Raw genomic sequence first — 17,291 nt, 5'->3', positions numbered from 1 at the left:
TTTCAGACATAAGTTCCAAACTGTTTTCTAAGTTTCTTTGTTACTATGTAATAATAATAAGACATCTTAGTCATATTATTCCATGAGTTATAATGTAAACCGATGTGATATACCCCAATGAATGTCAGTATATAAAAACAAATAAATAAATAAATAAATACATACATAACCAAAGGAAAAGCTCATTGTGCTGGGGGACCAGAGGCACTATTTTGGGAACTCTTCTAGAGGGACGCACTACAGTTAAATGCCTTCCAGGATCATCAGCCAGCAGAAATGCTATTCAGATAGTCAAAGCCATCAAAGAAGAAAGCAAAGATTCTAAAGCTGATATTATAATCCATCTAGGAACCAATGGCCTTGCTAGTAACAGCATCCAAGCAGTACAGAGAGATTTCCAGTCTCTAGCAAAGCAGATTAGTCACATGGCGACAACCATTACCTTTTCAGAAGTGTTACCTGTTCAAGGAAAGGGGAAGGAGAGGCTAAGCCATATTGATAACTTCAATGTATGGCTCAAATCCTGGTGTAAAGAAAAATGTTTTGGATATATTGGGGGCTTGGGCCATGTATGGAACAGATGCTATTTCTCAAAGATGGCGTACATCTGTCTGTGGAGGGAAAAAGGATCCTAAGAGATAAATTCTAGTGATGTGAATCGTTTTTGAACGATTAAAATTATCGTCAGATAATTTTAAAATCGTCCTAAATCGTCAGAGTGCATGATACAATACAAATGCCCCCAATTTATCATCATAAATCATCCTAAATCGTTAAATAGGGCACAGGAATTATTTGGGGAGGGCGGGAAAACCGGCACACCAAAAACAACCCCTAAACCCACCCTGACACTTTAAAACCAATTCCTTACCCTCCCCCACCCTCCCAAACCCCCCCAAAATGTTTAAATTACCTGGTGGTCCAATGGGGGGGGGTCCCGGCGCGATCTCCCGCTCTCGGGCCATCGGCGCCATTTTGGCTGCCACTAATTAAAATGGTTTGCCGATGGCCCGATTAAAAAAAAAACCCACCCGACCCTTTAAATCGACCCCCCTTAGCCTCCCCCACCCTCCCGACCCCCCCAAAACCTTTTAACATTACCTGGTGGTCCAGGGGGGCCTCGGGGACGATTTCCCATTCCCAGGCATCAGCTGCGCTAAAAAAAATGGCGCCGATGCCCCTTTGCCCTTACCATGTGACAGGGTATCCGTGCCATTTGCCAGCCCCTGTCACATGGTAGGAGCACTGGCTGGCCGGCGCCATCTTTAAAATGGTGCGTGCATTCCAGTGGCTCCTACCATGTGACAGGTGCCGGCCAATGGCACGGATACCCTGTCACATGGTAACTGCAAAGGGCCATCGGCGCCATTTTTATTAGTGGCAGCCGACGGCCCGAGAGTGGGAGATCGCTCCCGGGACCCCACTGGACCACCAGGTACCTGTAAAAGTTTTTGGGGGGGGGGGTGGGGGAAGCTAAGGGATTAGTTTTAAAAGGTTGGGGTGGGTTTTTTTGTTTATCGGCAGCCGATAAAAAAAACCCAATCGGGCCGGACGAAAAAAAAATCACGATGTGAATCGGAACCGGAATCAGAACCGAATCCAGTTCCGATTCACATCTCTGTGTAGAAGAGCTCCTGAGAGAGAAACCCTAGGAGGTCATGGGGCTGTGGCCTGGTCCCATGAATGCTCCCAGTGATCCTCTATTCCCAAGAGCTTACTGGGATATGGCTACATGTAAAAATGATGCCAATGAAGTTTAACCAACAAACATAACCAAAGAAACCAGTGTCATGGGCTGTGATATTATTCCAGGAAGCAAGGCATTCATGATATTCAATTTCCTGCTTATTTTTATTTGGCAGAAGTTTCATTTCTTTTAGTAGTTACAATTGACCAAGAACCCTTTGAATAGGAACACAAGTGTTTCAGACTAGAAACCACAGTTTATCAGTGCTGTATAAAGTCACAAAAATAATTGCATAGTTGGTGTGACAAGACAGTAGTATAAATAGAAAAATACAACTGAAAAGAGGTATTTTCACTTAACAATTTGAAGTCTTAATGCTAGTAGGTTGACAAAATATTTTTCAGATCCTCACTATATATTATTTTAACTCTTTATTTAATATAAATAAGGTCCCATAAATTTCCTTAAAATTGTAAATGAGAATAAGAACTGAAGTCCGAAAAAAAACATATATGCTCAGCTTTGCACTGAATGCTGACTGGAAAGTTCTACAGTATGCACAAAAGTGGATTTTAACCTGTATGCAGATTAGATATACTATCACCACTCTGGGCATCAAAAGTCCTGATCCTTACCCAGCATGTTTATCCACGCATTCAGGTTCGGTAAAATGGAACAGGTTGGCCAACTGGCTCCATATCTGGGTCAGGAGGATTCCAGTTCTGGTTTGACCCTACTGCATGTATGGAACTATAGTATTGCTTTCTTAAAGAAAATCAGACTGCAAGGCCATGCATGCAATTGGGGTAATATCAAGAATGGATCAGCCTCACTGGTTAAAAAAAGAAAAGAGCTGTTTGAAAACCACGAAGGGGAAGAATGTACATTATTCATACCCAGTCATGCAGCAGTTAATGCAACAGATTGTACCAGCATGGACTTTGTTACTGAACTTGAAAGTAAACAGCAAAACTCAGAAAAAGGCGTAAAAGATTGTTTCTTTTTTTTCTTGTCACACACGTGCTTAGAAACTGAAATGTAATTAATGTATGAACAGAAATGTATTTTAGAATTTAAAAACTTTTGCAGTGATTGAGGCACTTGTGCAATGCTTTTTTTTTACTTTTATGTTCCTCTTTGGTGTAGAAGCAAAGATATGCAAATACAAGTAACAAGTAAATCCTGTGTTGTCCATTAGTACCTTTAAAGATGAAAACAGCTCTGTCGTTGCAGTGTGACATACCAGGGCCTTCATATTATGCTGCTAAACATAATTGGAAAAAGATCAAAAAACTAAATAAAAAAGGAAGTCATCATTAAAATTATATTATCTGTATATATTAAACAGCTTTAGGATACCTTGATCCCTCCGTTTGAAAAATGCATATTTTCCACTCTGCTTGTCTGATTGTGTCCCGTTAATGGTTCTGACCATTTGAAGCCTGAGTCAACGTCTGTCTCACTTAGCCAAAGGATAAGCCTTTTGCTTATGACATAGCTTGAAGGGATCCGCTGAATATGCTGAAAGAAATCTAATGCGTTCGCTGCTGGTCATAGAGGAGAAGGCAGACATGGGTTAGAAGGTAGAGGGCTTCCAATCCAATCCAATCCAATCCAATCAGGATTACATCACCTGAGGATTCAGGGTCCTTTCCCAGCCTGCAGAGTTCTCAAATACAATAAGTCATGTCGAAAACAAACTGCTGCAGACAGAGATAAGCATAGCTACTATCACTGGGTTTATTTTTCTAACATGGTTCAATGAAGGAAGGAAAAAAAAAATCACCATTTTTAAAAATCTGAAATAAGAGCATTACATTTCCTTCTTAATTTTATGCAGATGGGATGCAATCTTCCTTGAAATGGTCAGTGTCTTTATAGTAAGGTTCAGAAATGTATTACTTTGCATCTCCTTCCAAAGCAACCACTGTTTAAACAACCTTTGTGAAAAGGTATTGCTGGTTTAATAGCACAAGTTTGCTTCATTGGTCGTCCACATAAAACAGTGACACATGACAAACAGGAAAAAAAAACAAGGAAGCCTGTTGTAAACTAAGCTAACTATTCATTTCCTTTTGAAGTTAGTGACACCTGTTTAATACTTTATTATTTATATATTTATATATATTGCAATCATGTGCAGAAAGTTTCAAGCACTTTAAGAGAATGTCTCCGATACTCCCAAAATAGTTTCATGTTGACTGAGTCCATGCTCCGATTGCATAACTATTGAGTCTGTATTTAATTCCAGTTCTGCCACTGGGGTAAGACCAATGTTTGGGCTGCTTGGTGACGTCCCACCAGGATTATTCAGACAAACATCTGCTTTGGCTTGCATCATTTTGGTTTCCAGAGATTTGCTGAGAACAAAAGTCTGTAGTGGTTGATAATTCAAATTTTGTTGCATGGTTTCTTCTGTGGAATTATATTTGTTTACTATTCTTCCTACTCCATTTGATATATTGGAAAGTAAATGCTGAGGATACTGGGAATTTAACATCTCTTCTTTAAAGCTCATGACATTGGGCTCCATTGTTCTAAAAACAGTAGCAATGACAGTACCAGGGTGCTGTGCTATTATTGGTTGACCATTGGAACTGAGCTCCATCATGTTAATAAGGCTGTTTATGGATTGGTGGGAATCCTTGTTGATCAATGCTGTGAGATCACTGTCAGCTGATGGTAGGTGACCAACCAAAACTTGGTGTTGTTGCATTTCTGGAGTTCTATTGACTGAGGAGAGCATATGTGGAAGAGAATCTCCTCCAACCTGAATTTCTTGGCAGCATGGGATGGTCTGCAGAATAACTTTTGATGGAGTCAAATCTGAAGCACTTCCATTCTCCAGAACAGATGTAAGAGGAATAGTCGGTAGCATCAGAGTCTCAATGCCATGTGCACTAGGGCAAGTGATGCCTGTAGAACTGGAGATATTAAAAAAAAAATACATAAAATAAGAACATGATATGAAAGAAGCAATAAATGTACTTTGGAGATTTTTTTTCTTCCAGAATCATCTAACTGTAAGACAGTAGAAGTAACTGACTTCTAAAATGTGTTCTTCCTTAAAAAATTGAAGTCTTATTTATTTTGAATTTTGAAATCAGGAGAATACTTTTACAACTGTTCAAGGACCATTTATTTTATTTTAACAAATTATTCTTTGAATGGTACTCAATTTGTGACTCAGAATCCATATAATGACACCTCTGCAGAATTTTACAGGCTAAAGTGTAATTACAATATATCTTCAGTCTATATGCACCAACCATGTGGAATTAAAATACTTTAGAGGCTTGCATTGAGACCTTCTATCTTTCTTTTTTTTTTTTTTTTTTTTAAGGACAAACAACTAAATTCAGTTTTTTAATGAAACAAGGTAGTCTATGTGTGATGAAATGGGGATCTTTGTGCCTATTGGAATTTCTTATTTTGCACCGAGCCCTTCTTGTCACCCTGGTAAAATCTTTTCAGTTCTTGAACTGACTGGTAGGTAGCAGTCTAACTCCTGCTGTGCTCTCCAGTTTCAGGCTAATCAGCATCTTGAATACCCCAAAGTGAGATTTAGACCAACCCCACAAATTGCCAGAAGATTTCAGTCTTGGCTGGGAGTACAGAGAAGCCAGATTTGTGTCAATGCCCTATCCCAGCTCTACATAATTTTGTTAGGACAGTCTTTCCTGAACTTTCCCAGGCACTGACTAAGTAAAATGATCTAGTTAGCAGTAACTGTATGAGTTCCTGTTATTTTACCTGTTGTTTGCAAATTAAATCTTTTTTTTTTGTTCACTGTTCTTGCTATTTGTTAAATTTTTCAGTTTGTTAGATCTGTCCTGTGGTTGACTGATGATCTTGGTATTTTTTTTATTTGATCTGTAGGTATTTCTAGGAATTGTGTGATCCTTGGGTTGTGTTATGCCTCAGTGTCCCTCGAAATTGACACAGGATAGCTTGTGGATGGGGTACTTGCCCCAGAAGCAATTGGAACCCATTTGGTAAATTGAAGGTTGCCAACATAGGGGCATGTGCACAAGTACAAGTGGGCCTGGGTAGTGCTTAGCAGGGCCCTCCAATTGTCTAAAGGTTTAAATCTGAGTGGGTGTTAGGGGTAGTGCTAAGGCATTATTACATGATATTGTTTTAGACTTGGGATGATCTGTCTTATTATGATGTTGATCTATAAACAGCAGGTCCAAAGCAATCTTTGAAATCTACTACAGCATCTTTTATGTTGGCCCTTTAAAAACGTATCACCTACAAATATTCCAGTTTTATTCAGGATCAACATGGCTCCTAGAACTCTATATCATTATACAGTCAAAAGTCTTACCTGTAAAGGATTTGAGGGTTATATGTTAGTCAATATATCTTATAGTATGATTGTTTGCACTGACAGCAATTATGACTGCATTTTAAATTATATGATATAGATTATAGCTTTATACTTTCAAAAACTGTACAATAGACAGGAAAAATGTGGTATGTAAGTTACTAGAACTGCAGATTGCATGTTTTCATGCATTCATGAAATTTCAAGGCTTGCACAATCGGTAAAAATGGGTCACAGAACTAGAACTGTCAGTTGCATATTTGTGCATGTGAGCTTGTACTGTACTATTTACTGTATTATGCTGACATCTGGTATCAGCTTGTGGCATTGCATGGCTTAGACTGCTACTTTTACAGATCACTTTTTTAAAATTGCCATTGTGCTTTTAAGCCACTTATCTTCTGTTTTCTTTTTTTCTCTTCTCATTGTTCCCTTTCACAAAATAATTCCTAGGTGTGTCTAACTTTCTACTTAGAAACTGAGACTCGATAAGTTTGATATATTTTCAGAGATTTGGAACCAGTTTATCAAAAACATACAAATGTGTTACAAAGCTGGCACACAATTTTTTATTTTTATTATTTTTATTTTATTTACGTCACGCTAGATGAACAGCTATTCCTGCCAAAAGCCAAGTGCCGAATTTTGCAGTTCATGGCTTCTAAGCTAGATAAGTACAACCAGAAACAGAAAGAGTGCAGATAGAAGTCAAAGCGCATCATAAGATGAATCAGGATGAGTGGAAATTGGGAAACATTCATTGGCGCAAAAACATTTTCTTGGCTGTTCTAGGGTGTGATCATATATGGAGCAAAATGTGAAGGGGGGTATAACATTTTCCAAAATCAAAAGTCATCATATAATTTATTATTATTAGTGATGACATACCAATTAATGACATGCAAAGTTCAGTTTCCCAGGGCGGTGGATACAGTAGAGAGTAGAAAGGAAGATGGGTATTTGTATAAGAATATTTTATATGAGATATGCAAGTATTTTACAAAGATATAACAGAGAATGGTGCAGTGCCTTACAGACAGAAAGAGAGAGAAAAGGGAGAAAGGGGAAGGTGTGATAAGTCAGAGATGAGAAAGGTCTGTTTAACAAGGTTGTCTGTATCTGCCTTTTGTGTTTGGTGATTGTTCTTGATGATTTTAGCCTTTATTAGACAAAGGCAATAATTAGATCATTTTTTGTCTCCTTGAATTGTTTGAGGTGATTGGATCAGTCCTCAGATTATATATTCAAGTCAATCTTTAGAATTTGCTGAATGTCTAATCAATGAAGTACTTGCCTCCCACTAAGAGGGGTTCTTTGTTATGCAATAATTTATATGAGCATCTGTTCAGGCCTGATTAGATCAAGTTAGGTATATGTGTATTATATATCATATATTACATGTAAGCTAAACCTAAATTATATTGTGGATATGTACAACACTGACAGTCATAAATGATGAAAAGTCATGGAGCTACAACATGCTGCAATCATGTTCACTGATTGTACGAGCCTTTACCCTTCTCAATTGTATAGCAATGTACCTGCAGCAGTTCTAGTGGAACTGTACTTCAACGTGAAAATTTTCATCAAATGCTGGTAAAAACAGCTGTTAAAATGTAAAAGACATTTTAATTTGCATTGTAAGTAATTCTTAAGTTTTCTTTCAATTATAGAGCCTAAAAACGTAGTTGTATATTTTCATGCACACAGCTGTTCTAAAGTGTTAGCCACTACTGGTGGTTTGTAGTATATTTTTAGATTTTACTGTATATTCACAGTTGATGTTTTAACTTTGTTTTTATTGGTCATTGTATCTGATTTTATGTTCATACTAAAAACATTTACTATCAACAACCAAAGCCCTACAATGAGTTCCTTTATTGTAAGTCATATGATACTAACAGTAAAGAAACCACTACTGTATCACCAAACTTTGAAATACATTGACAGAATGCTGAATTCTTGTCTTTACTTATTACAGGGCATCAATCTGTGCAGCAAAATCATTTGTTTTCTTTCAATTATATAGCATAAAACCCAGTTACACGTTTTCGTGCATATGGTACTTTTAGGCTGGTAGCCACGCCCAGTGGTTCCAAAATTTACCACTAGTAGAAGTTGTGGGGAATTGTGGATGGCATGTTGGAGGAGCAATTTAAATAGATTTTAAATAATGAGTTCAAAGTAACTTTAGTTGATGCTGCACAAATATTATTACTTCTCTATATTCATCTCAAATAGTACACTGTGCTAAGACAGCATATATCTTCATTCTAAAGGTTTTGAGGGTAAGGTCATGGGGAAGACAAAGTTATTTCATGGAGGAGGAGTGCAAGAGAAGAAGAGAGAGAATGCTATTACTGCTACTACTACTATAAAACAAAAGAACAGAAGAATTGCCATACTGGGTCAGACCGAGAGTTCATCAAGCTCAGAATTCTATTTATAACAGTGGCCAGTTCAGGTCACAAGTACCTGGTAGGATCTCAAACATTAGATAGATCTCATGCTGCTAAGGCCCAGGGATAAGTAGTGCGATTCCTCAAGTCTATCTGGTTAATAACAGTTGATGGATTTCTCCTCTAGGAACTTGTCCAAACCTTTCTTATGCTATGTTATCTGCCTTTACCACATCCTCTGGCGATGAATTCCAAAGCTTAATTGTGCATTGAGTGAAAAATAATTTTTTCTGATTCTTTTACATGTGCTACTTACCAACTTCATAGAATATCTCCTAGCATTTGAATTTTTTGAAAGAGTAAATAACCAGTTATCATTTACCCATTCTATTCCACTCATGATTTTATAGACCTCTATCATATCTCCTCAGCTGTCTCTTCTCTAAGCTGAATAGACTTAACCTTTTACCCTTTTATTTTTATTGGGAAGCTGTTCCATTCTCATTATCATTTTGGTTGCCCTTCTCTGTACCTTTTCCAGTTCATCTTTTTTTTGTTTTTTAGATGTGGCAATCAGAATTGCACACAGTACTCTAGGTGTGATCTCACCATGGAGTGATACACATGTATTATGACATTTTCCATTCCCTTTCTAATAATTCCTAACATTCTGTTTCCTTTTTTGACCACCACCGTACACTGAACCAAGGATTTCAAAGTACTCTCCACAATTATACCCAGGTCCTTTTCATTGAGGTATCTCCTAATATGGAACCTAACATCGGGTAAGTACAGTGTGGGTTACTTTTCCCCATGTGCATCACTTTGTACTTGTACAGATTAAATTTTGTCTGCCATTTGGATGCCCAATTTTCAAGTCTTGCAAGGTTCTCCAGAAATTTCTCACAATCTGCTTGTCATTTAAAAACTCAGAATAATGTTGTGTCATCTCACTCACTGTACGCTTTTCCAGATCATTTAAAAATATTTTAAAAAGCACCAGTCCCAGAGGTTTTCTAGTTATTGCCTTTCTCCTCTGAGAAAACTGGCCATTTAGTCCTACTTTCTGTTTCCTATCTTTTAAACAGTTTACAATCCGCAATAGTGCATTGCCTCCTATCCCATAATGTTTTATTTTTCTCAGGGGCTCTCATGGGGAATTTGTCATTCACAGGGAAAATTTGGAAACTCAAGCAAAGGCAGGTTTACTTTCAAAAACACTAGCATTTCCATCAACTTTGGTGCCAGCCTTGATCGGTGAGGGCTCATGATATCCCCTGTCATTGAAAAGACACGTTCAATGGGCACACTGGTTGGTGGACATGACAGATATCACTGAGCCACTTTGGCTAGGTGTGGCCAGACAGTGGACTTGTGTGCTCAATATGCCAGCAGATCTGTCTGCATGTTCTCTATCGACTCTGAGAGATACTGTGTCACTGACAGATGTGCTGGTGTCTCCTTTGCTTGGGCGGGCTCAGAGTCACTCATGCCAGCTGCTTTCTCTCTTGCCCGTTGCACAATTGATGAATCTTTATGGGCAACATGCCTTGGGCGTTCTGACGTGGAGGAGGAGGTACTATCTGTCGCTGACACAGTGCTGCTCCTGCTTGGGCTAGCAGCACAACTCTCTGACGTGCCTGCTGTTTCTACCTCTGCTTCAAGCCTAATCTGTCTCCGCCTATGGCGCTCCTGTTCACGGACTTTTGCTAACAGCAGCTCCTTCACAAATGACAGACAATTGGACTGTAGGGCGAGTTTCCCTTTCACACGGGGATCACAGACTGAGGCGAGCACGTATGTGCGGTCGTCTGTTAAAGGCCTTAATCTATCTTTCACCTGCTGCTGCAAAATGTCCAGACACTGCAGCACCTCAACTGTCATTCCCTCTTCCCGTTTAAAGGCCTCCGAATGTTCATCCAGGAAATTAACTATAGGGATGATGTCAGCCAAGGTGGCACTTCTGGAACTCAGCTCCTCCGTGACATCCTTGAAGGGCTGCAGGATTTTACCAGCTGACTCATGACTAACCAATCATGATGCCCTAGGGGATTCTGCACACCTATGTCCATTGTACCAGAAAGTTCATGAAGGGTTGTCTGCAGCTCCAGTAACCTCTCCAGCATCATAAAGGTGGAATTCCACCGGGTGGCAATGTCTTGAATGAGACGCTTGTGAGGCATATCCAAATCAGTCTGCTTTTGTTGGAGAACCTGCCCCGCCTTGACACTTCTGTGGAAGTGTGCTGCTATGTTCCTGCACTTCTGTATTAACCTATGCAGGTATTCATTCTCTTTGTCATTGGACTGCAAGCCCAGAGCTGACTTCACTACCATCGGTTATTGCCTTAACCATGTTTGCACCATTGTCTGTGACAAAAACCCTGCCTGCGTTTTCCTGTCTGCTGGTGTAGTTGCCAGCCCTCCAGCATCTGTCTGATGCATGCTAGAATATTGGCTGCGGTATGGGCCTGGTCCGTCAGGTGGGTGTGCAGTAAAGCCCACCTCCACCCTGATACTTCTTCAGTAATAGAGCTGCTGGCTGTCCCTGCCTCAGCCATGTCCCACCAGTGTGCTGTCAGAGAGAGGTAAGAGTGTGCAGCATTCATGGCGGTCCAGATATCAGGTGAAATGCACTCTTCCCTCTGCCTTAGCTAGCAGTGCTTGCATGCGACTGCGACACTGCTTGTACAGGCTGGGGATGACCTTTCTACTAAATGTGGTTCTGCAGGGGATTTTGTAATTTGGAAGTACGACCTTCAAAAAACGCTTGAAACCCACATTCTCCACTAACTACAAGGGCTGGTCATCAAGGGCAATCATTTCCCCAATGGTCCTGGTTACAACTTTTGAGGCTGCCTGCCTCCTACCCCGGGATAGCGTTACCGCACTCCACCCCATTTCCTCCATGGTGGATTGTCGCTTCTGCCACATGTCAGGGGGTTGCTGGCCTGCCACCTGACTGCTAGAAGGGGATGAGGGCGTGGGCTGACTCTGCTGCTTTCCTACCACTGCACACTGGTTGGAAGGGGTCCCCCGACTGGTACTGCCACCATCCCCAGATGGCAGTAATCTTGTTGGGTGTTGCCTCTTCATATGATGGTTCATGCCAAAATTAGATAGATGTCCCATTTGCTTGCCTCTGCTAATATCCCTGGCACAGTAATTACACGAGCATAACGCGGGTCTTCGTCACTTTAAAGTGTCTCCAGATCCAGATGTCTTTCGTGATCCTCCCCTCTCTAACACCTTGGGGGTGGATGCTGGCACTGGAGCTGAGGTAGTGGGTGCACCCTGAGAAGCAATGCCAGGGGCCTCAGTCACCCTCTGTGCCTGTGCTGACTGCTCTTCCTCCTCCTCGTTATCACTTTCATCTCTCCCCTGCTGCACATTTGTGGAGGCTAAGACAGGACTAACTGATTCTACCGAAGATTGTCAGCTATTACTTCTTCCGTTTCTGATGAGAATCCCACACAAGAAGATTCTTCATCTGAATCAGAAGCAAACAGTGACTGCGCTACCTTGTCAACGCTAAGTGTTAGTCGAGACTTCTGTCCCCCTGCTGCTTTTGGGTGTCTACATTTTGTCTGGCATGACTCTGCCTCCCCTTCCCTCACCTCCAAAACTACAGGGCCAGAAACAAGTGGTGGCGATGGCGATGCATCATGGTCAGATTTTTTTTTGGCATGGAACTGCCATCCCCTACAAAGAGTTTAGATTGCGACAGTTGCCTTTTTAGCTGTACTGGTGGTGTTGCACTAGTGTCTTTTGAGGTGCCTCCTCTGCCAGTCCCAATCACTCGACTACATCTCTCTTTCCCTGACATTATGGATTTAATGTCACTGAGTAGTAACACTGCCCACTGTCACGGTGCCTGGCTGTGCACTAATGTGTGTGGCTGTTACACAGAAGCTGCTTGCTTGTAAGCACAAAAGAGGCAGACTCCCTGGGCACTTGACTGCACAGACCCACCCAATAGTTAGGTTCAGTCTGTTAAAACTACCCACTGCCCACTGTCAGGTGCCTGGCTGTGCACTAATGTGTGTGGCGTGCACACAGAAGCTGCTTGCTTGTAAGCACAAAAGAGGCAGACTCCCTGGGCACTTGACTGCACAGACCCACCCAATAGTTAGGTTCAGTCTGTTAAAGCCCAGTGCACAGAGAGACTAAGTAATTTGAATTAAAAAATCAGTTTAAAAAAGCTGGAATTTTTGTCACTCCAGAAAAATGGATGAAATTGAAAATAATATATCTCTCCAAGCCAGCCCAACACCCTAAATGGTGGTCAGTGCTAGCTGACCTAGCACAGCTTCTCTTCTCAGTCAGAGATCACCAAAATAAACAGCTTGAAAGAAACAGGACTAGCTGGCCCTGGCACTGCAGCAAAACAAAGAATAATTAGCTTTTTCTTTCCTTAACTAGCTTAACTAGCCTATCTCTCAGTGCAGCCTTCTCACACCCAGCCCACCTCCCCACAGCATCGCTGGAAATAAGTGCATGGCTCCTGTGCTGATTTATATAGTGCTGGCTCATCAGTAAAATCGACAGAGACACTGAATGACAGTGCGATTGGCTGCATTCAGTGCATGTCACAAAATGTCAGCGCGGATACGCTGCATTCCGGTATCCATGCCGACCTGTCCGACCCTTTCCTGTGAGTCACTGTGACTCACAGGAAAGGGTCAGACAGGTCGGCATGGATACCGGAATGTAGGGCATGGGGCGCTGCCATTTTGTGAAAATCATAGGTAGCTAGTAGCTAATGGGGGCGAAGAAAAGCGCACGCCGCTGGGCACCGAATTAAACGGATAATAAGTTAAATACGTGGGGAGTCGCGATGGGTTTCGCCTCCCCACGTATTTAACGGATAGGACAAAATATGTTGCGGTTCGCCAATACGTCGAAAACGGATGCACACCTCTAATAAGCAGCTTGGAATTTGTCTACCCCTTGGGATCCTGCTAGGTACTTGTGTCCTGGCTTGGCCACTGTTGGAAACAGGATACTGGGCTTGATGGACCTTTGGTCTGACCCAGTATGGCAAGTCTTATGTTCTTACAGCAATTTCCTCATTAGCTGGCTGGTTTATGAAAAGGAAGATATGAGTGAAATAAAGCAAAACATTTCTCTAGCTTAGTGACCAGAGCATGGGGGATCATGAATTCAAGTCTGATTAGAGTCTAATATAAATCTTGCTGGTATCTTCTTTCTTAATCTATAGAAAATGTTTTAGAAATATTAAAATCTTTTCCAAGTATGCCTCTAAAAATTCTTTAATCTGGAGATTAACATGTTTTTAAAATCCAGATTCCAGCATGCAGGTATTCCTATTTAGATTATTACAGAGGTTTTTGGTTAACCATGGGAAAAGAAGGGTATGGGAAGAAAATAAGTGGGGAACTTCTATGCTCATGTAACCAAGATAGATAATATATGAGGAATACAAAAACACCCTATTGTAAACAGGGAGAGATACATAGAAGCTGGTCCCATTCTGTGGCTTGCAGCTGGGGTGTAGCCACAATAATATGGATGAAATAACTAGGGACGTGCATTGTTTTTTTGACGAATTAAAATATTGTATGATATTTCCTAATTTGTCATGTATCGGGGGTTCCCGAAAATGATAAGAAAACCCCCACAAAATTTCATGTGGTTTTCTTATTGTTTTTTTTTGGGGGGGGGGGAGAAAGAGCACAAAGAGAAAAAAACCCCCCAAACCCACCTCAACCCTTCAGATCTAATTATTTACAATCCCCCACCCTCCCGACCCCCCAAAACTTGCCTAAGGTCCCTGATGGTCCAGTGGGGGTGGGAGCAATGTCCCCCTCTCGGGCCATCAGCTGCCAGTAAACAAAATGGCGCCGGTGGCCCTTTGCCCTTACCATGTGACAGGAGCTATCGGTGCCATTGGCCGGCCCTGTCCCATAGTAGGAGAAATGGATGGCCCGCGCCATTTTTTAAGATGGCGCCGGCCGTCCATTGCTCCTACCATGTGGTAGGCCCACCTAGTAACTCGAGGTGGGGATTAGGTAAGTGTGTAGGGGGTTAGGGGCCACTTTGACATGCTACGTGACACCTACGAACAGAACAGTGGTCTCTTGTGAAGATTTGCTGGCCTTCGTAGTGAGGAAACTCACTCCAAGATGAGATTTGGGCAATGTTCTCTCAACCTAGCTTGATGTCGGTTGAGAGAACATTGCCCAAATCTCATCTTGGAGTGAGTTTCCTCACTCCGAAGGCCAGCAAATCTTCACAAGAGACCACTGTTCTGTTCGTAGGTGTCACGTAGCATATCAAAGTGGCCCCTAACCCCCTACACACTTCCCTAATCCCCACCTCGAGTTACTAGGTGGGCCTACCATAGGGATACAAATACCTGCCTATGGGCCATGATATTATGGCCAGTCTCTCTCTCTCTCTCTCTCTTCTCTCACTCACATCCTTAAAAATGGTCCCCCAGTGGTTGAATGCAGGAAATACAACAGGTATTGCAATTTGCACTAATTTAGCTCTTCACACAGGCAAATTGCAATAAATACTATATTAGCATAAAACACGCCCCTTTTGCTATCGCATGCGGTACTTACCGCATTTGATAAATCCAGGCCTAAGTCTGGTTGTGGTGAAGAGCAGCTCAACGTTATCTGGGTAAATTTATCTGGCTAACTTTAAACCTAACTGGGTATATTCAGCAGGACTTGTTTCTCGCTAAATATTCCGGCCAAAGTTGGCCAGTTAAGTTTACTTAGTTAATTTCCTGGCTCTCACTTCTCATTATTGACTTCTATGTTACTATGACAGAAAAGAGTCAAATAATGTGCACAGCTGGGGAAAAGTGAAGTGAGGAAAAGAAACTTCTTTAAATCAAGACCCTAGCATACTGCTAGGGTTGTACTGTTTTGCTGAGGCTGCTGTCCTTCAGATGAAATGTTAAATCAAGGTTGTAAGAATCTGTAGCATTTGTCTGAAATATTAAGTCAGATGTCATGGCCAAATTCCACCTTAGGTTGTACTATTTTAGATGAAACCATTACATAATATAATAAGGAAAACAAAATGTTGTTGCATGAGCTTTGACTCAGCAGGAAATTGTTCTCACCCAGTTGCATATATTGTATTTGTCACAGTCTCTTGTTCTGGCTGTAAGGTGTGAGCCTCTGATAAAAGCTGCTGTTGCTTTTTCCTGCGCACCTCCTGAGTTGCCACTTGAGACTTTTCTCCCGGTTTCATAGGCCGCGCCAGTCTTTGTTGAGCTGGTGTTGCTTGGTTAGAAGTGGACAGTGAGTCTGAGAAACTGGAAGTTGAGAAAGATCCTGAACCCTGGGACGGGTAAGAATGATTTCTCCTTGGGCATGTAGTAGAAATGGGATCAGAAGAATCATCATCAATTACAATTAGATCTTTAGGCATCTCCTTGAACTGATAAACCAATCTCTGTCCTTCAACTTTTGACAAGATGCCACGTTGGTAGTAATACCTATGGAAACAAACCATTCCTATTTAGAAATCAGTTGTGACCACACACAGAGGGTAAATTTCAAACAACCCCACATGGTTGCATATATGCACATATAGGGCTGAGCAGAGATCTATGATAGCATTTTATAAGATGCACATATCAGATATGCACATATTAAATATGCATATATTTAACCTCAACATATACACATACATGCAACCACATGCATTGAAGTGAGTATATCAAGGTACTGAACGGACATACTTTTCCTATCAATTTTTAAAATATGTGCACATATAGAGGTGAATTTTAAAAGCCCAACACACACATTAATTTGGGGATACACAAAGAAGTTGGGCTCGTGCTTGCCAAGCGGAATTTAAAAGCTGCCAAGATTTGGAAATGGTCTGGGTGGGGTGTGGGCATTTTGGGGCATGAATCTAATATGTACGCGCAAATACTAATGTGACCTGATGTGCACTGAGGCCCCCTGTACCGTAACTTTACTTCTGAAATGGAGTCCAAGTAAGTTAAAATTTAAAGAAAACTAGGCAGATCTGCAGGGTTTTACAGGTCGGGGGTAACTGGGGGGAGTGAAGGCTATCAAACCAGGGGAGGCTGGAGGACATCTCTCTTAACTGGGTGAACTGGGGATGAACTGGTAAAACTGGGAATGGTGTTGGTGCGTGCCCCTTTTAAAATCCCCCAATTTATGCAGTAGAAGTGGGATTTGCATGCTTATGTAAGCTAACTTAAAATTTGGGGCACATGTGTATGCAGCCAGGCTATTTTATAACATGCATGCATATGTGTGCTTATATCATAAAATGACCATGAATCCTGAATGTGCGCCGATGTATGCATGCAAATGTGTGCACACGCGCCAGTTTGAAAGTTCCTGTCATAGGTTGGTATATTTTAAAATATGAACGCGTAATTGAAATTACCAGTTTTTCAGTTCCTCCACCAGTTCACTCAGTCCTTCGCTAGTTCACTGAGACCCTCCTGGTTCTGCAGCCAGACCTCCCACCCAACCAATAGTACAAAATAAGTCTGAAATCAATTACACAAGATAATTAACAAGTGTAAATTTGCTTAAGTTGCAAAATGTATGCGTGTAAATCTCTTAGAAAATAGTGTATATTCTTGCTTCAATGCATTGCATGTATTTGCACATAAGTATAGATATGTGGAGGATGTGGTTAGGGCAGTTAGTGCAGCTGGGTTTAAAAAAGGTTTGGATAAGTTCCTGGAAGAGAAGACCATAAACAGCTATTGACTAAGGGGTAGATTTTAATAGATGCTACCCGGCGCACACAAATGTACACCTGATTATATAACATGTGCGTGCTCCCGTGTGCATGATATAAAACCCAGGGTCGGCGCACACAAGGGGGTGCACACTTGTGCACCT

The 17,291-nt window shown here is 41.3% G+C and overlaps 1 protein-coding gene across 1 annotated transcript; it reads right to left on the bottom strand.

The window, feature by feature from the left end:
* Positions 1-2,806: 2,806 nt before the first annotated feature.
* On the bottom strand, positions 2,807-15,891 carry LOC115094275 (ETS-related transcription factor Elf-4-like). Its single transcript, XM_029607174.1, has 2 exons — positions 15,518-15,891; positions 2,807-4,611 (listed from the first exon to the last, which is right to left on the bottom strand). Exons 1-2 carry the CDS (start codon positions 15,826-15,828, stop codon positions 3,846-3,848), a joined length of 1,077 nt encoding a protein of 358 aa, XP_029463034.1. The 5' UTR covers positions 15,829-15,891; the 3' UTR covers positions 2,807-3,845.
* Between the last annotated feature and the right edge of the window lie 1,400 nt (positions 15,892-17,291).

The sequence above is a fragment of the Rhinatrema bivittatum genome, chromosome 6 (genome assembly GCF_901001135.1).
Source record: "Rhinatrema bivittatum chromosome 6, aRhiBiv1.1, whole genome shotgun sequence".
Taxonomy (NCBI): domain Eukaryota; kingdom Metazoa; phylum Chordata; class Amphibia; order Gymnophiona; family Rhinatrematidae; genus Rhinatrema; species Rhinatrema bivittatum.
The sequence above is the reverse complement of the archived record's forward strand: the minus strand, read 5'-3'. Positions and strand labels throughout refer to the sequence as shown.

Excerpts from the sequence above, each read along its gene's own strand:
- LOC115094275 (XM_029607174.1), bottom strand. The coding sequence starts at position 15,828 with ATGCCTAAAGATCTAATTGTAATTGATGATGATTCTTCTGATCCCATT. Across the intron at positions 4,612-15,517 it reads AATACAATATATGCAACTGG|TTCTACAGGCATCACTTGCC; the intron begins GTGAGAACAATT and ends TAATATCTCCAG.